Source organism: Sebastes umbrosus, chromosome 1 (assembly GCF_015220745.1).
Source record: "Sebastes umbrosus isolate fSebUmb1 chromosome 1, fSebUmb1.pri, whole genome shotgun sequence".
NCBI classification, from domain to species: Eukaryota; Metazoa; Chordata; class Actinopteri; order Perciformes; family Sebastidae; genus Sebastes; species Sebastes umbrosus.
In genome coordinates, this window is record NC_051269.1 from 35,989,985 (window position 1) to 36,009,103 (window position 19,119).

The 19,119-nt window shown below is 41.0% G+C and overlaps 1 protein-coding gene across 2 annotated transcripts in view; it reads left to right on the forward strand.

Annotated features, from left to right (window-relative positions):
- Positions 1 to 6,476: 6,476 nt before the first annotated feature.
- fgd5a (FYVE, RhoGEF and PH domain containing 5a) overlaps positions 6,477 to 19,119 on the forward strand; it is a 47,043-nt gene continuing 34,400 nt past the window's right edge. For both annotated transcript variants that reach the window (XM_037778320.1, XM_037778329.1), the window contains exons 1-2: positions 6,477 to 6,802; positions 10,045 to 12,724. In XM_037778320.1, the coding sequence (XP_037634248.1) occupies positions 6,793 to 6,802; positions 10,045 to 12,724 (2,690 nt within the window). In that variant the 5' untranslated portion in view covers positions 6,477 to 6,792. The remainder of the gene's footprint in view (positions 6,803 to 10,044; positions 12,725 to 19,119) is intronic.

Here is a 19,119-nt window from a genome sequence, read left to right on the forward strand (position 1 = left end):
GTGTTTTGTGTTTAATAATGCATCATCTATCTTGTCACAGTTTGTAGAAACAACCAAACTCCATTAATCCTAAAATAATCTCTGCATATTCGTTTTTTTCTGACATTTTAATAAAGTCTGTTGTCCTCATATATACATATCCTTCTGCTCCGAAGTCCCTTAATCAGGATCTAAAGCTCGGGGGCGAATACACAAGTCTCAGAGGAGCGCCGTGCACAGCTAGGAATCAATAAAACATGTCAATAATGATTTGATCCGTTGCAGCAGTCAAACGCTTTGCCATCTAATTACAAAGGTGTTTGGGTCACTTTAAAGAATGGAAGCCTGATTGTACTTGAGTATCACATAAATCAATACCTGAACTTAATACACTACAGCTAGTTTGCATAACGGCATGATTAAGTGCCTTCTTTTTCTTAGAAATGAATTCTGCTGCAAAGCTGCCACGCATGCATTAAAGATAATAATAGCTTATTAAAGGGAGGGTTGGTAGTGCTGTTCAAATAATTTCTTTGTTATATTTCTTTGAAATTCTCATTACATCCCGATAGCAATCAAAAACGTTACTCGCTCTCGTTCTCGCCCTCTCTCTCTTGCTTCACCATTCACTTCCCACATACACAAACACACACTGTAAGTACTCTACTCTTACAACAACTGACTCTAGAGAGGACCATTCACGTTTTCGCGTCGGCCACCGTAGCTCTCCAACACGCTTGGCACACAGGAGAAGTTTTCATCTTTAACCTCACCGCTAGATGCCTCCAGATCCTACACACTGGTCCTTTAACGCACTACAGCTAGTTAGCATACCAACATGATTAAGTGCCTTCTTTTCTTAGGAATGAATTCTGCTGCATAGCTGCCACATTAGAGTACACGCTGTGCCATAATGGGGCAAAAAAAAGCAAAACATGTGCTTTCCAGTAATCAGCTGCACTAAAGTGTGATGTCACATAACTGTGAAGTCTCAGAGGGGAATAAAAACACTCAGCACATCCATTCAGTCCCGTGTCCAGTCGCTGGCAAAGCAGGTGTTATGGATTGTCTCAGCTCTGGGAACGCGTCGCTGACCCCTTTCCCTGATCCCTTTCCTGTTTGGCATTGTGTGTGCAGCCCAGTCGAGGGGGAGATAGTGCCGGTTTGTTCCCTGCTACTATACGGCGTGTTTTTCCAAAATATCACCATTCCCTTTCTCTCTTCCAGTCAAGTCATGTTCCAGGTGGGGTGACAGAGCACAGCGCGCAGCTACAGGCGGTCCAGGAAATTTGTGTCCTCCGTCCAAAAACATGTTTTGACCGTCTGTGCCACATCTGGAGGGATATTTACTCCTGAAGCCATTCTTTTCTGCAGCCACATGACACAATACTCTTGACAGGTTCTATTTGCGCGCCCCGCAAAACCAAAACATATTTTGCACAAATGAAACCAAAAAAAAAAAGGTCATATGTAGCAATTGTGAGCAGAATACTCTCGAGAGAGGCGGTTTGGCACCAGAGCGGAGCTATCTTTAGTCGTCCAGTTTAAAAACAAAAGGTTACTTTATGGCAGCTATAAATGTGCTACTACTGACACATTAAAACTGGTCTTGGCTTCAACTCTCCATAATGGTTATTACAGTATCTCATTGTAACAAGGGGAAGCAAAACAACTGGTTCGCAGTGATTTTATTGTTTTGGTGCTGTTGTTGCATATTGCAAAAATACATTACTCAGCATCCTATTTACACAAATAAACTGCTTAATTACTGCAGCAAACACAGAGGCCGCATCTTCAACAGAAATTATTTCATATTTAATACCCTCTTTAGTGGCACGCTTAACCCTCTGAAACCCACAATAGACCTGTTTTTGTATTTTTTAGGTGGGTACAGGGATATTTTAGGGGGAGATAGCAGGTCAACAGTAGATGTCACATAGATTGGTGTGCATCATCTGAAAGCTGGAAACATGAAGATTAATTTGAGATGCAGCTCAGCACTGTGTGCCAAGTTGTTGTAGTCATAAATTAGAAATAAACATTAATTAATTAATTAATTATTTAAAATGAATGTAAAAGTGTATAAGGGCTTAGAACATTATGATGGAAGTATATGATGGTGATTGCAATATTATATTGTAGATGCAATATTATGTCTCATAAATTGTTGCAGCAATTTTTGGGTTGATACCATTTGTTACGATAGATTTTTTACCACTCGAGATTTGATAAAAATGATCCATAATCCCTCCAAAATATCACATTAAGACACCAAGACCTTGAGGAACAGCATAGAAAAAGCCATGCTGTGATTTGGTATCAAAAACTTTTCACATTTGGAGATTTCTGCAAGAATTACATTTTTTGGCAAATGAATGGCGAACACTTCTGTTCTGGAAACTGCTCAGAAACCCCCTTATTGTCAATCTACCTAGGAAAGCCATCCATCCTCTGAATGCCCTATGCGATCCCGTGCGTCTCAGAAACCATTACACACACCAACGTATTTATTGTTTAATGAGATGACCTGTTACGACTGGTGAACCCACAGAGAGAAAAAGGCAGGACTCAAATGCACTGTTCGAGACAAGGCAGGTGTAATGCGGCTGTACTTCTTCCTACTCCTTTTCGGACATGTAATATTTATTTATGTTGATTATTTGTTAATTGAAAGTTTGCTATATGTTTACTGTTCATTTTATTAGTTATTTTTGTTTTGTTTTTTACATGTTCAAAATAAATAAATAATTAAAAATAAAGTGAAACAACATGGTTTTCACTGTCCACTCATATTTATCAATATGAATCCCAATTAGTATATGATATTGTTTGCTTTCATGAATGGTGCGTATCGTTAAATGTTGCAAATGCCGCAAGGAATTGTGAGGCGGAATTATCTCCTTTCCTTTGGTAAAGGATGGCCCAGTGTATCCTATAAGCGAAGATAAGATAAGATATTCCTTTATTAGTCCCGGAGTGGGGAAATTTGCAGTGTACAGCAGCAAAGGGGATAGTGCAAAAACAAGAAGCATCAGTAAAAAACTAAAATCAAGATACAACACGGTGCAAAAAGCAAAACAAAAGTAGACAGACATATAAAATATGAACAATTTAAATAGAAGGAAATATAAAAATAGGAACAATATACAAGGGGAATATTAAATACAGTATTGACAATAAACCGACTATTAACAGAATTGCACAAGTGGAAATATGATGTTGCACACAGTGATTGGAATGAAATTGCATCTGAAAGTATTGCACAGTATGAATTGAAGTTGCACCTGAGTAGTATTGATAGACAGTCAGTGCTATGCTATGCTAAAGGAGATAATAAACAAAGCATTGAAGACAATTTCCTCAGCATTTAGAGGATTCAAACAGCTCTTATCATGGCTGCCACTTAGATTCTTCCGGGTCATTTCACTCCGTGAGGAACCTTCCTAAGCAAAGAAGACTATTCGACCGCAGCAAGACTAAATACACTGGGGAGGTGAGTCTAATTGGGCACAGGTGAAACCAATAGAGGCGGGGCAGATAGTCACACATAAGGGCAGGGAGTGAAGTTTCTGAAATGAGAGGGGAGGTAAGTAACACAAAATAAAACAGGAAATTATAACTTAATATAATAAAAGACATAACCTAAGGAGCAGGACGAAATATGACATGCAAGTGCAAAGATAACATGAGGTGATTATGACATGAACTCTTTGAGTTGAGAGCTCGTGCACCTGCAGCAGAAGCTTCATCCTTCCTGCACCAAACCATCTGGAGTGGGAGTTCAGCTGTGTGTATAATGTATGTGTCCGTACGCCGCTGCAGCAGTCAGGTCCAGAGCCCCGCGGCGATACAGCACAGCTGATTCTTTTCTTCTCCACTCCATCACTATCCATTTCAACTCTGCTGGAGAAATCCCAGAAGTCTTTTACATTGTTTGACCTTCAAGATGTTGGGTGTTAAACCAGCGGAGCTGACAAATGAAAGACCCCAAGTGGACGACGATCAGCCTCCCCCCTGTGTTGTACAAGGTGCTTCTGTCCTTGAAAGCCTCATTGGACTAGAGCTGGTTTTAAAGTTTTTATCTGTTCCTCGAACCATCAGGCTCTGCACAGCACCAGTCAATCAGCTCTGTTAGAGAGTTACCTAAGGGGTTAACATTGCCAACCTTTCCCATCTGTTGCTAAGGAAGTGTTGCCTGTTGTGCAGGAAACAGGGAGAGCGGTTTCCTGTTATGAAGAGAGAGGGGTTTTAAAGGCTTGCATTCATTCAATCATGCAACAGATGCCGGGCCAGGAAGCTCTGCCAATAGCAAAAAAGCTTTGGTGTCCTGGAGAAAACTGTATTTGGAAACTGCTTTTATAGGAACCTTTTCTACGGTTCAGGAAATAATACATGAGCAAAACAGGGCTGGGGGAGAAAACACTGAGAAGAGCTGGATTTCTGTGTTATCCTCTCTATACGTGCAGTCATTCCATACTGGAACACTTTCCAACTGCTGAAGAGACATGCATCAAAACATGGCCAGATGTGATGTGAAAAAATAATTGTGCAAAAAAGCAGTAGCTGCAGATTTAAAGCTGCGCAGTGAAACACTGGTTTATAGTCTCATATTAATGGTCCAAATCTCTCACAGTGAGTGGATTTGGTCAAGTATGAATATGAAAGAATATGGCACATCACATACGTGGTGGAGTGTCCTGAAACAAAACATGCCCAGACAAGATAAGATAAGATAAGATAAACCTTTATTAATCCCCGGAGGGAAATTCAGATGTCAAAGCAGCAACATCAGCAAACAGAGTGAAACACAGGAGAGGTAAAGGTATACAAAAAATTATAAAAACAATAATAGAGATATAAAAGATACAGAGTGAATGGGTGAACATAGTGTGTACAGTCCATCAATAAATAAATGTAGTATGTGCAATAAATAAATGTAATATGTGTATATGTGCAGTCTATAAAGTGGTATATAGGATGTATAGTGTAAAGTAAGTGTAAAGTGCGCGAGTGGTTAGAGTCCAAGATGGTTGCAGATAGTGCATGTTTAAAGGCAGATAGTGCATGTTTAAAGGTACACTGTAAAAAAATAAAAAGTGTAAAAATTTTTCCAGCAGCAGGGGCGCCAGAAAATGACTGTTAAAAAACGAAAAAATACTGTCAGTTAATTAACATAAATAAACTGTAAAAAAAAAAACAGTAATTATCTTTATATAATTAGCCTTTATTACTGTAATATTACAAGAAATACTTTACTTTTAACATATATTTATTGTTAGAAAAGTCAATCACAAATGAAACATGTAATTTTACATTGCAAAAGCCCAAATTTTCATTAACTCTCAGAAGTTTTGCAAAAAAATCTGTATTTTTAAAAGAAATATTTTTAGAATTTCATGAAATCCTTGTCTTCTTACATAAATTAATTGTTAAAATAGAGTCATACACCTCTAAAAAATAGAATAATTACCTTTAAAAATTATCAAGAAAAGTTTAAATACAGATAATTATGATTGTGATTACAAAAAATACTGTAAATCTAAGACCATTTACATATATATCACAAATGAAACATTTGAAACATAATTTTGAATTACAGACAAAAAATTTAAAAATTATTGAAAAAAACTTTTTTTTACAGTGTAGATAGTGCATGTTTAAAGGTAGATAGTGCATGTTAAAAGGTAGATAGTGCATGTTTAAAGGTAGATAGTGCATGTTCAAAGGTAGATAGTGCATGTTTAAAGGTAGATAGTGCATGTTTAAAGGTAGATAGTGCATGTTCAAAGGTAGATAGTGCATGTTCAAAGGTAGATAGTGCATGTTTAAAGGTAGATAGTGCATGTTTAAAGGTAGATAGTGCATGTTTAAAGGTAGATGGTGCATGTTAAAAGGTAGATAGTGCATGTTTAAAGGTAGATAGTGCATGTTAAAAGGTAGATAGTGCATGTTTAAAGGTAGATAGTGCATGTTCAAAGGTAGATAGTGCATGTTTAAAGGTAGATAGTGCATGTTCAAAGGTAGATAGTGCATGTTTAAAGGTAGATAGTGCATGTTCAAAGGTAGATAGTGCATGTTTAAAGGTAGATAGTGCATGTTTAAAGGTAGATAGTGCATGTTTAAAGGTAGATAGTGCATGTTAAAAGGTAGATAGTGCATGTTTAAAGGTAGATAGTGCATGTTCAAAGGTAGATAGTGCATGCTTAAAGGTAGATAGTGCATGTTCAAAGGTAGATAGTGCATGTTTAAAGGTAGATGGTGCATGTTTAAAGGTAGATAGTGCATGTTTAAAGGTAGATAGTGCATGTTAAAAGGTAGATAGTGCATGTTTAAAGGTAGATATTGCATGTCTAAAGTTCTTAAAGTCCTAAAATGTGAATATCTCCAGATGTGCATTGCAGAAATGCCTCATAGACAGAGAGAGTGTGTGTTGGGTTGTCTCTAGGCTGGTCCTGCCTCAGGAAGCGCCCAGCAGCTCCTCCTGTCTCCACACCAGAGCTCACCAACCAACCAGTTCACTGTATCACTGTACAGCATCAGCTACTGGAGAGAGAGAGAGAGAGAGAGAGAGAGAGAGAGAGGCAGCCGGCTGAAAGCTCAGCAGAAACACGGACAGTCTTCTTCCACAACTCTCACTGGAGAGGAACGAACCAACACAGTGAAGCTCCTCGACTCTCCGTTTACAGCTTGATGATTTCTCCTGCAGTGTGTTTGTGTTTGGATTAAGTTTCCACGTCATTTGGAGGAGCGAACATGAGGAGAACTGTGGGATCCCGAGGATGAGGATGATGAAGATGATGATGCTCCTCCACAATGAACGCAGGTTGGTTAATGCTTTATGTTCATGACTCCAGAAACCAAACTTTATACATGTTTTACAGCAAACTAAGTGAGACAGTGTTGGTGTGTCGGTGGTGATTCATGAAATGTGTTGATTCTGCCTGAAAACACACAGTATCTTTCTTTTCCTATTTTACATGCAAATTGATATCCAATGCAACTTGATGCAGCCTGTTGTAGAGCTGCTTTAAATGAGTTTCAAGTTTCTTTATTCGTCTTATGCACAATAATTAAAGCAAGCAGTCGTTGGCAGTGAAAATCTGAGGTCTCAGGTACCATTTAACAATGCTCTTTGAACATGTATATAACCTATAAAAAAAAGAAAATCACAAATGAAAGAATCAAAGAAATAAAATAGTGCAAGTTATATAATATTAACATACATAAATATAAAATAAGTAATTTAAATGTGAATTTGTGGAAGGTTTCAAATGCTGAATGTAAACAGGATGTAGTATGTATATGCATTTATAAAAGTAATAAATATATATATATATATATACACAGAGGTGTAAACAGGGATGTAGTATGTATACATACTACTATATATATATATATATAGAGAGAGAGAGAGAGAGAGAGAGAGAGAGAGATAGAGAGAGAGAAAGAGAGAGAGAGAGAGAGAGGTGTAAACAGGAATATATTATGTATAGTATATTAGTTATATTATTATAGTATATTTATTTACATAGTATGTATATATAAGTAATAAATAAATAAATATACACAGATGTGAGAGAGAGAGAGAGGTGTAAACAGGAATGTAGTATGTATATGCATGATGAAAGTAATATATATATATATATATAGAGAGAGAGAGAGAGAGAGAGAGAGGTGTAAACAGGAATATAGTATGTGTAGTATATTAGTTATATTATTATAGTATATTTGTATATATATAGTATGTCTATATAAGTAATAAATAAATAAATAAATATACACAGATGTGTAAACAGTTTGTAAAATAGTAAGTAGAGTATATAGAGCTAAATGGCAGTTATTCTATAGGTAAAATGAAATATAATGAGGGCTATAGATTAATCTTAATTTTCATGGAAGTGATGCTGCTAGTTTTTCCATAACAACAATACAAGTGGGATGATTTCTCTGTACAGAAATGTGTAGTTTAAATCCGTATCTGTGGATAAAGTTGCTTTCCGTGGTAGTCTCCACTGGTGAAATCTGCTGTAGGATTAGTAATGTGGTTAGAGATGGGATTATAATCCATGTCTGTAAAAGTAGTAGACAGAGCCATCGCTCTGTAGAAGGTCACCTGTCTTGCAGGTGCCATTTTCTGTGAATATATTAAGTGAAAGAAGTTGAAACTGGTTCTATTATATGTGATTTCTGTCAAAGGAAATCTTTATTTTGTTCTTCAGCCTTGTAACTTTGTATTTCAGACAGTTTGTTCAGTCTTATAACGGGTGACATTTCATGATGAGGACAAAGTCTGATATCACATCCTGTGAGTTTGGCTCAGCCAAGGTCCCGGTGTCTATCTCTTCCTTTGTTTTTCAAACATTTGTTTTAATTGAATTCTTGTTGCATAATTCACATCCTGTTGTTTGCAGTTGGGTGCTTTGTCAGACTGGGACCCTTGTTTTTCTCTCCCAGTTTTTATTGTTCTTTGACACACTCAAAGGACCTTTTCAGCAAAAAAAAAAAAAAGTGTGTGTGTGTGTGTGTGTGTGTGTGTGTGTGTGTGTGTGTGTGTGTGTGCGTGTGTGTGTGTGTGTGTGTGCGTGTGAGGCGGTATGAGTATGTTTCGTGAGAAATGGGGGAAGAATGACAAGAAGGAAGTCCATTTGTGTTGTGAAAATGTGTACTCCTAGAGAGGTTCATGGAGGAGTGATGGGGGCCGTAGTGTTAATGTCCGTCCCCCCCATGGACATCCTGTGTGGAGTCCAAGGAGGCTCTGCTGGAGCAGCTAATAGAGCTGGAAAAAAGAAAGAGCGTGATGACATTAATAGAGAAAACAATATGTATAATTGATGGCAGAAAGCAATATATGGCAATGAAGGGCCGTTTCTTCATAAGCTCATATTAGACTGAGAGTGAGCGAGAGACAATGACACAGAGAGAAAGAGAGAGAGAGAGAAAACAGTCAGAGATAACCAGAGTGCACACAGGGTTTAATAGGATGTGCGTCAGGGCAGGTACTAAATAACAGGAAGAGACGAGGGGTGTACACACTTTGTTAAGTACGGGTGTGTTTCATGACAATTCTAAATATCGTAAGCATGTGCTCTTTAATGACTTCACACTTTTTTAACACTTAACTAAATATAAAGTCTAAATTCAAAAGCATAGACATAGATGCTCAGTGTCAAATATTAGGATGACGTGATTACAGATTAAACCTGCAGTAGGCAAAATATTTTTGGCATCATTGGGCAAAAAATCCCATAATAACTTTTCAGCATATTGTAATTCAAGTGTTCTGAGAGAAACTAGACTTCTGCACCTCCTCATGGCTCTGTTTTCAGGCTTTAGAAAATGTATTCTGTGACAGGAGACTTTGGCCAATCACAGGTCATTTCAGAGAGAGAGAGCGTTCCTATTGGCCTATTTATATTTTATAGGAATTATGGAATTTTTACCCAGTGATGCCAAAAATATTCTGCCTACTGCAGGTTTAATTAGACCATTTCTTTTTTTGTAATTCAATTTTATTGGTTTTCAAGATGTGCATTTGAAATTATAAAAATAAATAATAATAATAATAATAATAATTATTATTATTATTATTATTATTATTATTATTAATAAAATAAAATAAAATAAAATAATAATAATAATAATAAATACATGAAATAAACTTAATAATCCATTTCAATACAGATAAGACATTTTTGAAGCAATAACAAAATCATCCTCAAAGTTTTTGATCATTTTGACAGTTAGCCAATCATGTGTTAAATCTGATTCTGCTATAAGCGTCCAACCTGCATGTGTCATATCCCAGACAGGGAGATGTTATTGTTCCTCCTCTAAGTACCCTGTGGCTCTGTTGTTTTTCCTGCTGATAATGTCCCCTGCAGCATTCTGCATGTCACTGACTATTGTACAGGACTGTAGGACTTCCTCTTAGCTTTCTATACCAAAACAAGACCCACATATTTATCCTTGTGCAGGCTGATAATATGGTACTACAGAAGAAATGGAAATATTATTGATTTATTACTTTTAAAAAAAATATACATAACTTTTATTCTCTTTGCACAGATTTTCAAAATCCACTGCAAGTCCCTCGACCAAAGGTTCGCAGTCACCTGACCATCAAAGTGCAGTCCAAGCTGATGTCCAGGCCGTGTCCCCCTGTCCGTGGTCCAAAACCTCTCGTCGCCCCCAAGCCCCTGTATGAGCCACCAGAGGAGCCCTGCCTGAGTAACGGAGACCTGGCTCACTCTGATGGGGAGACGGAGGATCTCCATGAGATGGCTGAGGAGAACCACGACAAAGAGGAGAAAAGTGAGGCAGAGGATGGAGTTAATGACAAAGAGGACGTAGCGGAAGGAGAAACTGAGGAAAAAGAAGTAGATGTATTAGATAATGACGGCGACAGCGTTGGCTCTGAGGACACAGTCAAAGCAGGTGATGGTTCTACTGTTGACACTACTGAGGATGAAAACACTGACAATGACTTGAACCAGTCTGAAGGCGGCAATCACACTGATGATGAGAATACGTCAACGCCTTCACTTCCTCCTGCTGAGGAAGAAGCAGGAGAAGAGGAACAGACTTTTAGTGACATAGTTTGTGGCTCTACAGGACGCTCAGACGAACGTGTAGAGGAACTTAATCTCGATCAAACACAATCACTCAGTCAGGGTGATGAGGACAATGATACTGGACTAGTGGAACAAAGTGAGGACTGTGATTTACACGCAGATGAGACGGAGCTGGAAGCTGGAGGATTTGCGTTTGGATTCTGCGTGCTTCCAACTGTAACCGAGGAGTATCCCTACGATGTGATCGGCCCCACAGATGATGCCAGTGACACGTGCGAGTCATGTGACACAGTTGAAACAGGGGAAACGGGGGTATGGCAACCAGAACGGGCCACCAAGGACCTCTCTGGCTGTTTCAGATTCACATCCAGCACCGAGGACGTGTTCGGGCCTTATTCGGTCATTGAATCTCTTCCGCCGGGTATGACGGCCACCGCCGACCCAGAGTGGAGTCAGGACGATGCTGATGACAAACCGGCAGATGAGCTGCAAACGGCAAGTGCTTCTAACCAGGAACCTTTCTATGTGTCATCAGATGACGTGGACAAGCTGGAGGATAAGCAAGTCCTCTCAGAGCAGGGTGAGATTGAGGAGATCACCGAGCAGCTGAATCAGCACACAGACAAAGGAAAGGATGGTGATTCAACAGATGAGTACGCAGACATTGACGATTCACTCATTCAAGCAGGGGACGAACAGCTGGAGTGTGTCTCATCGGAGGATTACGTCGAGATAGGCGATGACGACGACGAAGAGGAAGAAACGGAAAAGAAACACATCAGAGGGAAAAGTGCAAAAGAGAGAACGGCTAAACGAGAGCAGGCGTTCCTCAGCAAGCGGGTGAGCTGCCAGCCTCGCCTCCGGCTGTGCAACATCACGGTGCCAGTGGACCTAGACGCGGGCCGCACCCCGGAGCTCACCAACAGGGTGGTGTTCGCCCACACCACCGAGGCCTTTGAGGAAGACATTGAGGAACTAGACTGCCATATTGTGCCTTACTACGAGGACACAGACTCGGACAGCGAGGAGCACATATACGAAGAGGCGGGGTTTGACTCAGAAGGGGAGAACTTTATGACGCTTGATCGGAAGACGATCGTCACGCGATCGCGCTCTTATTCTGGGAAAGTTCCAGGTTATGTCCCAGAAACTGTACCAGAGGAGACGGGGACGGAGTACCAGACTCACGACTACTGCACAGTGGCCTTAGATAAAAACAACGAACCACTTAGCCATTCACAGCCGCCTGGGATCAACTGTTTGATCCCGTCTACCAAGTCTCGCCGCTTCTTGTTTTACTCCCGGTCTTCAGAGGGTCCAGAATTGACCTTGAACACCCCATCAGAGATCAACCGCTCTCTGAACGATGACATCAGGATGAAGAGGAAAGACGATACCCTTTCGCTCCCGTGTGTCATAACCTCCTCTGGAAGCTTCTCCCAGCGTAGCCTTCGATCATCCAGTGGTGTTTCCACGCCAACCTCTCTAGTGGACATCCCGCCGCCGTTCGAACTGGCATACATCACTAAAAGACCAGTCACCAAGAGTTCCCCGTCCCTTCTGATCCAGCATGAACCCAGTGACATACCTCAGAAGAAGAAGTCCTCCTTCAAGCGTTTCCTGGCGCTCAAGTTCAAGAGGAAGTCAGATTCAAAGGGTTTTAGCGATGGAAGTGTCCGCTCTTCGCGTTCTTCCTCCGAGTCCAGCCACCACGGCCCAGGAAGAGTCATAGAGCTGGATCGTAGAAGCACCGGCAGCTCTCCTCAGCTCCATAACCACATCGTGAACCCCCAGCAGCGCCCTTTAGAACTGCCGTCCCCCTTCATCCTCTACAAAGACCACCAGAGGAGGAAAGCTTACGGCAGGGGCGTCTCCAGAGTGGAGTCCTTCGAGGAGCGTTCTCGGCGCTCCGCCATGCCGCTGCCTTTGACCAAACCGCGCTCCATCTCCTTCCCCAGTGCGGACACCTCAGACTATGAAAACATCCCAGCAATGAGCTCAGACTACGAGAACATCCAGATCCCAAACAGACCCACCAGGTCCCACACTGTGACAGAGTTTTTTGAGGACCCAAATCGCGCTACAGTTGCCTGCAATGAGAATGATGGCTATGTGGATATGAACAGCTTTGGGATTGACAGCATAACCCAGACATCGAAAGAAGACACTGAAAGGTATAGTAAAAGCTCAATCAAGTTAAAATGGCTTTGTATCATCTCAAAAAACATATATTACCTTACCTACCTTACCATATCTAACCATACAGATACTTGCCCAGGTTTGGAGATACCTTTCTCTGAAATTTCTGCTGCCAACTCGCCTTGGCGGACCCGAATAACATTCCCAATTTCAGTGCTATGACCATCCCAAATTCAATTCTATCCAAGTTAATTGCATTGGGGATGAAGCAGTAATTTCAGAGGCAGATATCTCAAAAATCTGGGCAAGTGTAACCAAAATTACCTGCATGGCTGGATACCACGAACCTGGGTGAACCTTTAATGCAGGGGTGTCAAACTTATTTTAGTTCGTGGGCCACATACAGCCAAATTTGATCTCAAGTGGGCCAGACCAGTAAAACCATTGCTTAATAACCTACAATTATCATGACTTACAAATGTTTCCCTTTGTTTTGGTGTAGAGAAGTACAAGTACAGTCTGAAAACATTCACAACTAGAATGGCATTCAGAGAGCGCAGACCTCCGCCTCCCTCTCCGTGCAGCTTGTGCCATCATCCACGTGTATTTTTGTTTATGATGAGATCAGCTGTACGTATTGTAGCATCGTAAAATACTTCATTCAAACTGGACAGAAACAAAATAAAACTCACCTAAACCGTCTTTACTCTTTCCAACAATCACCAAGTGTTCTTTGGTCGAACTCAACTGTAATTTCACCGAGTTTAATGTGAAAAAATGCAGATTCTACAGTTGTTCCCCTCCACCCCCCCACTGTCTCTTTGTCTCTCTCTCTCTTAAGGAAGAAGGCGGGGTCATGCGTCATCAATGCGTCATCAGTTACACTGTGCATGTGTTATACCCAGAGGTCTTAATGTTCTGGCTGATTGTAATGCTTAAAAGAAATCCTAAATCCGGACTATTATCCGGCATCAAATGGCTAAAATGTGTTTTGATTTATGATTGACTATGGCATTACAGCTAATCTTCTTATACATGCCGGTATTAAACTGTAGAAATGAAGCATATCCTGTATGTTCAGTTTTGTAGTCTGTAGAACAGGCGAGCGTGTTTATTTTCTGGAACCACTCTGAATGTACTCAGCTGAGTTGTTAGGCCCGGACCTATCAGCTCAGAGGGGCAATCTTGACCCCTGAACAGCTGACGGATATTCTCACACTGTACCTCAGATGAGCGGAGGACACCTGGCTGAGTAGAGTCGGATCTCCCTCTCGTAGGAAAGTGTTTCGGTGAGAGATGAGCAGCCTGCCGCGTCATGCATCGCTGGCTTTGGAAAGATGGACAATGCATGTGGGAGAGCTTACTCCTGTTTTTTCATTTGGTGGATTTAGAGGACACATCTGGTGCCGCTGCTTCCTATGCAAGTCTGAGGTGATAGAACAGGTAATGGCAATTGGGTCGCTTACCGAGCGTAGGTTACTCCCTCTCACACTAGAGAAAGTCGTTATGAGCTGCAATTAAAAGTGATAAAAAATGTGGGGGAGCTTCTTTTACACAAGGAAGTGGAGGAGGGTGAGAGAAAGGTGAGAGAGCAAAGGGAGGTGATGTGTTGATAGCAGGTGCAGAAGGGTAAGAATACAAAGAGTAAAGTCATATAGAGGAGGGGGAGGGGAAGTAAGAGCAGGAGAAAGAGCAGCTCTGGTGTAATTGCTCTCCTGTACCTGACACTTATTGTTAAGTTTAGGAGGGCTTTTATTAAAGTAGCTCTCTCCAGAGTGCCTCTCTTTCATTGGACCCTTAAGGGGCGGCAGGATTTACTGCAGTGTGTGATAGAGTGAGGAATCACCGCGGTCAGACTGTACCAAATTACCCCGGCCTGTGCCACAGCTTCAGCCACTACGGGCTGCAGTCTTTCCCCAGTCTTAATAAAATAGTTGTGCTTGATGACCTGTGTGTAGTCAAAGAGACAGGCCATTACCAAGAGCTTCTGAAAGGCTTAAGATAATCTTGGGGCAAAATGCTTCTGCATTTGTTTCTATTTCTTCTGGTACTCTTTGTTTATATTTCACCATTTTATTTTGCAGATACTGTCTGTTCTGGCTGGGCGATAATTCAGTTTGATAATTTACCGTCTTTCAATGGAATTCTATCGTAATAAAGTCATACATCAAGTAGGGTTGTCAAAGTAAATGGGATAACAACTCGTTTTAACGCCCCTAATTTCTTTGATGCATTAACGCGTAATGCGATGTTTAGGTTGTAGCGGGCTCAGTTTTAAAGCTAGAGTGTATGGCATCATATAAAACTAGAAAACCTCAGGAATCCATTGGAACCAACCATGTCATACTAGCTTTTCGCAAAGGAGGCTAAATAACACTCCAAACTTATGCCAAAATTTTGGCAAGGAAAACCTGGCATGTCCATTTTCAAAGGGGTCCCTTGACCTCTGACCTCAGGATATGTGAATGAAAATGGGTTCTGTGGGTACCTACGAGTCTCCCCTTTACAGACATGGAGGCATGAGTTTGCCATGTTATGATATGAGCATATTTGTTTATGCTAAATGTAGTACCTGTGAGTGTTTCTGGACAATATTTGTCATTTTTTTGTGTTGTTAATTGATTTCTAATGATACATATGTACATACATTTGCATAAAGAAAGCATATTTGCCCACTCCCATGTTGATAAGAGTATTAAATACTTGACAAATCTCCCTTTAAGGTACATTTTGAACAGATAAAAAAATGTGGGATTAATTTGTGAGTGATAGCAATTAACTATGGACAATCATGCGTATAATCGCGATTAAATATTTTAATCGATTGAATAGCGAGATATCGTGATACACAATTACGTCGTGTATCTTTCACACACAAAGCTTGTCTCCTCCTGTGCAGATACTATACCATGATCCCCCCCCAATGTTTATTTACAGTGTACTTTAAACTTTATACATGTCAACATTTGAAACTCGTCCATTTCGCAGACAATGGTCCCTCAGTGAGGGCTCTTTTTCTCCCCAGTGATGTTATCGCTGTGGCTCATTGTGCGGTGGAAGTCTCACACCACTCACAATGATGCAAAGGACCTATCTGTCCTGTCGCCTTGCCTTCACCGCATTCCCCCCGGAGCTGCTTCAGTTGCCAGGGCCACCCTCTGGTGTGTCTATACGGGGCTTTTTTAATGTTTATTTGAGTGTATATACGTTTCAGTGTACTGCCTTTGTGTGTATACATCTTACACTAAACTCTGTTCAAAGCTTGACATCGCCGCTGTCCCAGGGCCGCCTCGCTGATGATGGCAGTGATTTATTGAGAACACATTCAACAGTCAACGTAGCTTTTAGACCCACAGTAGGGAAAAAGTGGATTTTTGTGGTAAGGAAAATGACCGAACGGCCCCAGAGCCCTGCACACAAAAGGACCGTGCCGACAGTAGCAGACACGCATTTTAAAGAGAAACTCACAAAGCTGCTGTTCCACAGGCTTGGCTTGTTTCCACTCGTGTGATTAATGCACAGCACCATTCAGACGCTACTTCAGCAAAAGCTTGCAGGGTAAGCAAAGAGACATGTTCATTAGCAAGCTACCACAGCGTACAATGGGAACAGAACAGACGCACTAATGATTCATCCCAAACCTAACCAGGGTGTTTGTTTATAGGTGTGTGTGTGTGTGTGTGTGTGTGTGTGTGTGTGTGTGTGCACATATATATGCATGCACACTAAGTTACAACTGCTTTATCAAAGATGATAATGCAGTCTCAGCAGAATTGCAATTGCCAAGTAGCGTTGCAGCAACAAATGAGAAAAGGCAAAGAAAGCCCAGGATTTGTTGTTGTGAGTCCATTAAACGTTCTTTATGTGAAGTTTAAGCAGTTCCAGGTAGACTTATAACAGGGAGGCAGATGTGTTGCTGTCCCTGTGTGCACAGTAAACAGAGCTATACTGCCAATATATGCAAAAATGTACATTTCAAGCTGAGCCTTTGGTGTCATTTTCACCTCTTCAGAGTGATGACGAAGCCCTGCCACGGCCTCTGAAACGGCTCCTCCACCCACTGTTATGTTAGCGTTAGTAGTGATGAGGGAGCCATCTTAAGTACATTGTTGTACTGGGTGGTGGCTGTGTGGCGAGGTGGTGGACAGGGCGTGTCGTTTGGCTCGCCAGGCCTGGTGCCATGCGCTCTGAGGTCATTGCCAGGTCATCCCCCGGGGAGGAAGCGTCCAGCCTAGGAGCTTCCCACCAGCCTGTTTACAGGAAATGCAGGACGAGGGCGGGGCTCTGCATGGCGGGAGGCAGAAAGGGAAGGTGGAGACAGGAGAGGACAGATAGGACGAAGGGAGGAGAAGGGGGTCACCGTGGTGGTGGTGGTGGTGGTGGGGCGGAGGTTCCCAGACTCTCCCTTGAACAACAAGATGAGGTGTGGTGCCGCAAGGAATGCCAGGTCTGCTGTTATTGTTGCTCCAGTTTGTCAGGAATGCCTCCCACTCGGTCAAGTACTCTTGGTGCAGTGGCATAGAGGGTAAAAGAAGTGAGTAGAGGTCATAACAAGCGGGCAACTCCGGGTCTGAAAAGTGAAGCCAATGCGGAAGTGCCTTACATTCTTTCTTACAGTCAGCAGAGGGCGACTCCTCTGAAGTCTGATTGTATAGAAGTCTATGAGAATATGAGCCTACTTCTCACTTGATTTATTACCTCAGTAAACATTGTAAACATGAGTTTATAGTCTCAATCGCTAATTTCAAGTCTTCTTCAATACAGCATGATGTTCATTTAGTAAATTATGGTCCAATTTAGAGTCAAATAGACCATAAAGCAGAGTCTGCTTTAGGGCGTGGCTACCTTGTGATTGACAGGTCGCTACCACGGCGTTGTCCGGTCTGAGCGTTGCCGTGTTTTTGTCTTACAACTTTAACCTTTTCACAGTGTGTTTTCAGTTCATGTAAGAAACATTTCGTCTCCTAAAAATGTCTTATTCAGCATTCGGTTGTACCAGAAAACAAGATGGATCAAACGCTTTGTCCGAAATTGCATACTATGCACTACATGCCCAGCAGGTGTACTATCGCTCAACATACTTATAAACAGTAGTATGTATCTGTTCGGACGCACTGAGCAGTAATTTACGTCATCACTTCCTGAGAGCGTCCTTGCCGGTTGGAGACGTGTAACCATGGTAACACGTGGCAACCTTATGTGAGAATCAAAGTCTGAATTAATTTAAAATGACGTATTATTGACGTCACAGAGCTGTCTGTCAACGTCTGTTATGAACGTTGTCGTTACTACCGCATTACATTGTGGGATATTTAAGCTGCCGTAGTGTCCAGCGTTGCATACTGTATATTTCACCAAAAACAGTATGCAATTCATGCACTATTGGTTTCATATTAGGGTTTCAGACATACTAAAAAATCTCACATACTCTTTTCTCTTACTAAATAGTTAGTTGTTAGTATGAAATTTATATGCAGTCTATGGTTGTAACTCTGTTGCATATTACAGACTGTCACATTATGTGGGGTTATTATTATCCAACGCCGTCTTCTACCACGTCACAGGTGAGGCAGCAGCAGTCAGAGCGCCATGCGTCTTCACAAATCACTTCATCACACGCTGTCACAACAGCAGCCACAGGCTACATGTAATCATCATCACTAAAAGCAGCAAACAATTTAAAACAGCTCCCAATCTCTCGATCCCTCCATCAGTATCTCAATCGTCTATAGTTAGCAGGCTAATGAACCTATTCAGCTGCTGCTATTTCCCATAATAGTGCCATTACAAGTTGGAAAAAAGGCCTGTCTGATTGCACCTAATATATATTTTAATACTGAGTGTTTAGCTCAGTTGAATTACATATTACAGGCATCATCAGATTCACAGGAGACTGGTGGGATGAAGGTCTTTTTCACAGAGAGTCCTCCTCTGAATCTGACACAGTAGATTTAACTTTGCTGTGTTATAAAAGGCATTGCAATCTGCTGGAATAATAGCATTGCCTTAATGATCCTATTAAAGGGCTTCACGTATTACCAAATTACAATATCACATTTTCGCACTGCAGGTTTAAATATGGAAACTGACTGGAGCTAAACAAAAGGTATATTTGGGATTTTATGGTGAGAAATGGGCTACGTTGGTATAGAAGAAAACTGGAACATCAACTTTAAACGTTAATGTTTTCTGTCCAAGAAAAGAGATGTAATTAAGAAACTATTATAATCTAGCTATTTGTAGTAGGGCTGTCAATCAATTAAAATAGATAATCACGATTAATCACAAATTAATGGCAGATTTTTTATCTGTTCAAAATGTACCTTACAGTGAGATTTGTCAAGTATTTAATACTCTTATCAACATGGGAGTGGGCAAATATGCTTGCTTTATGCAAATGTAATGTATATAGTTATTATTGGAAATCAAT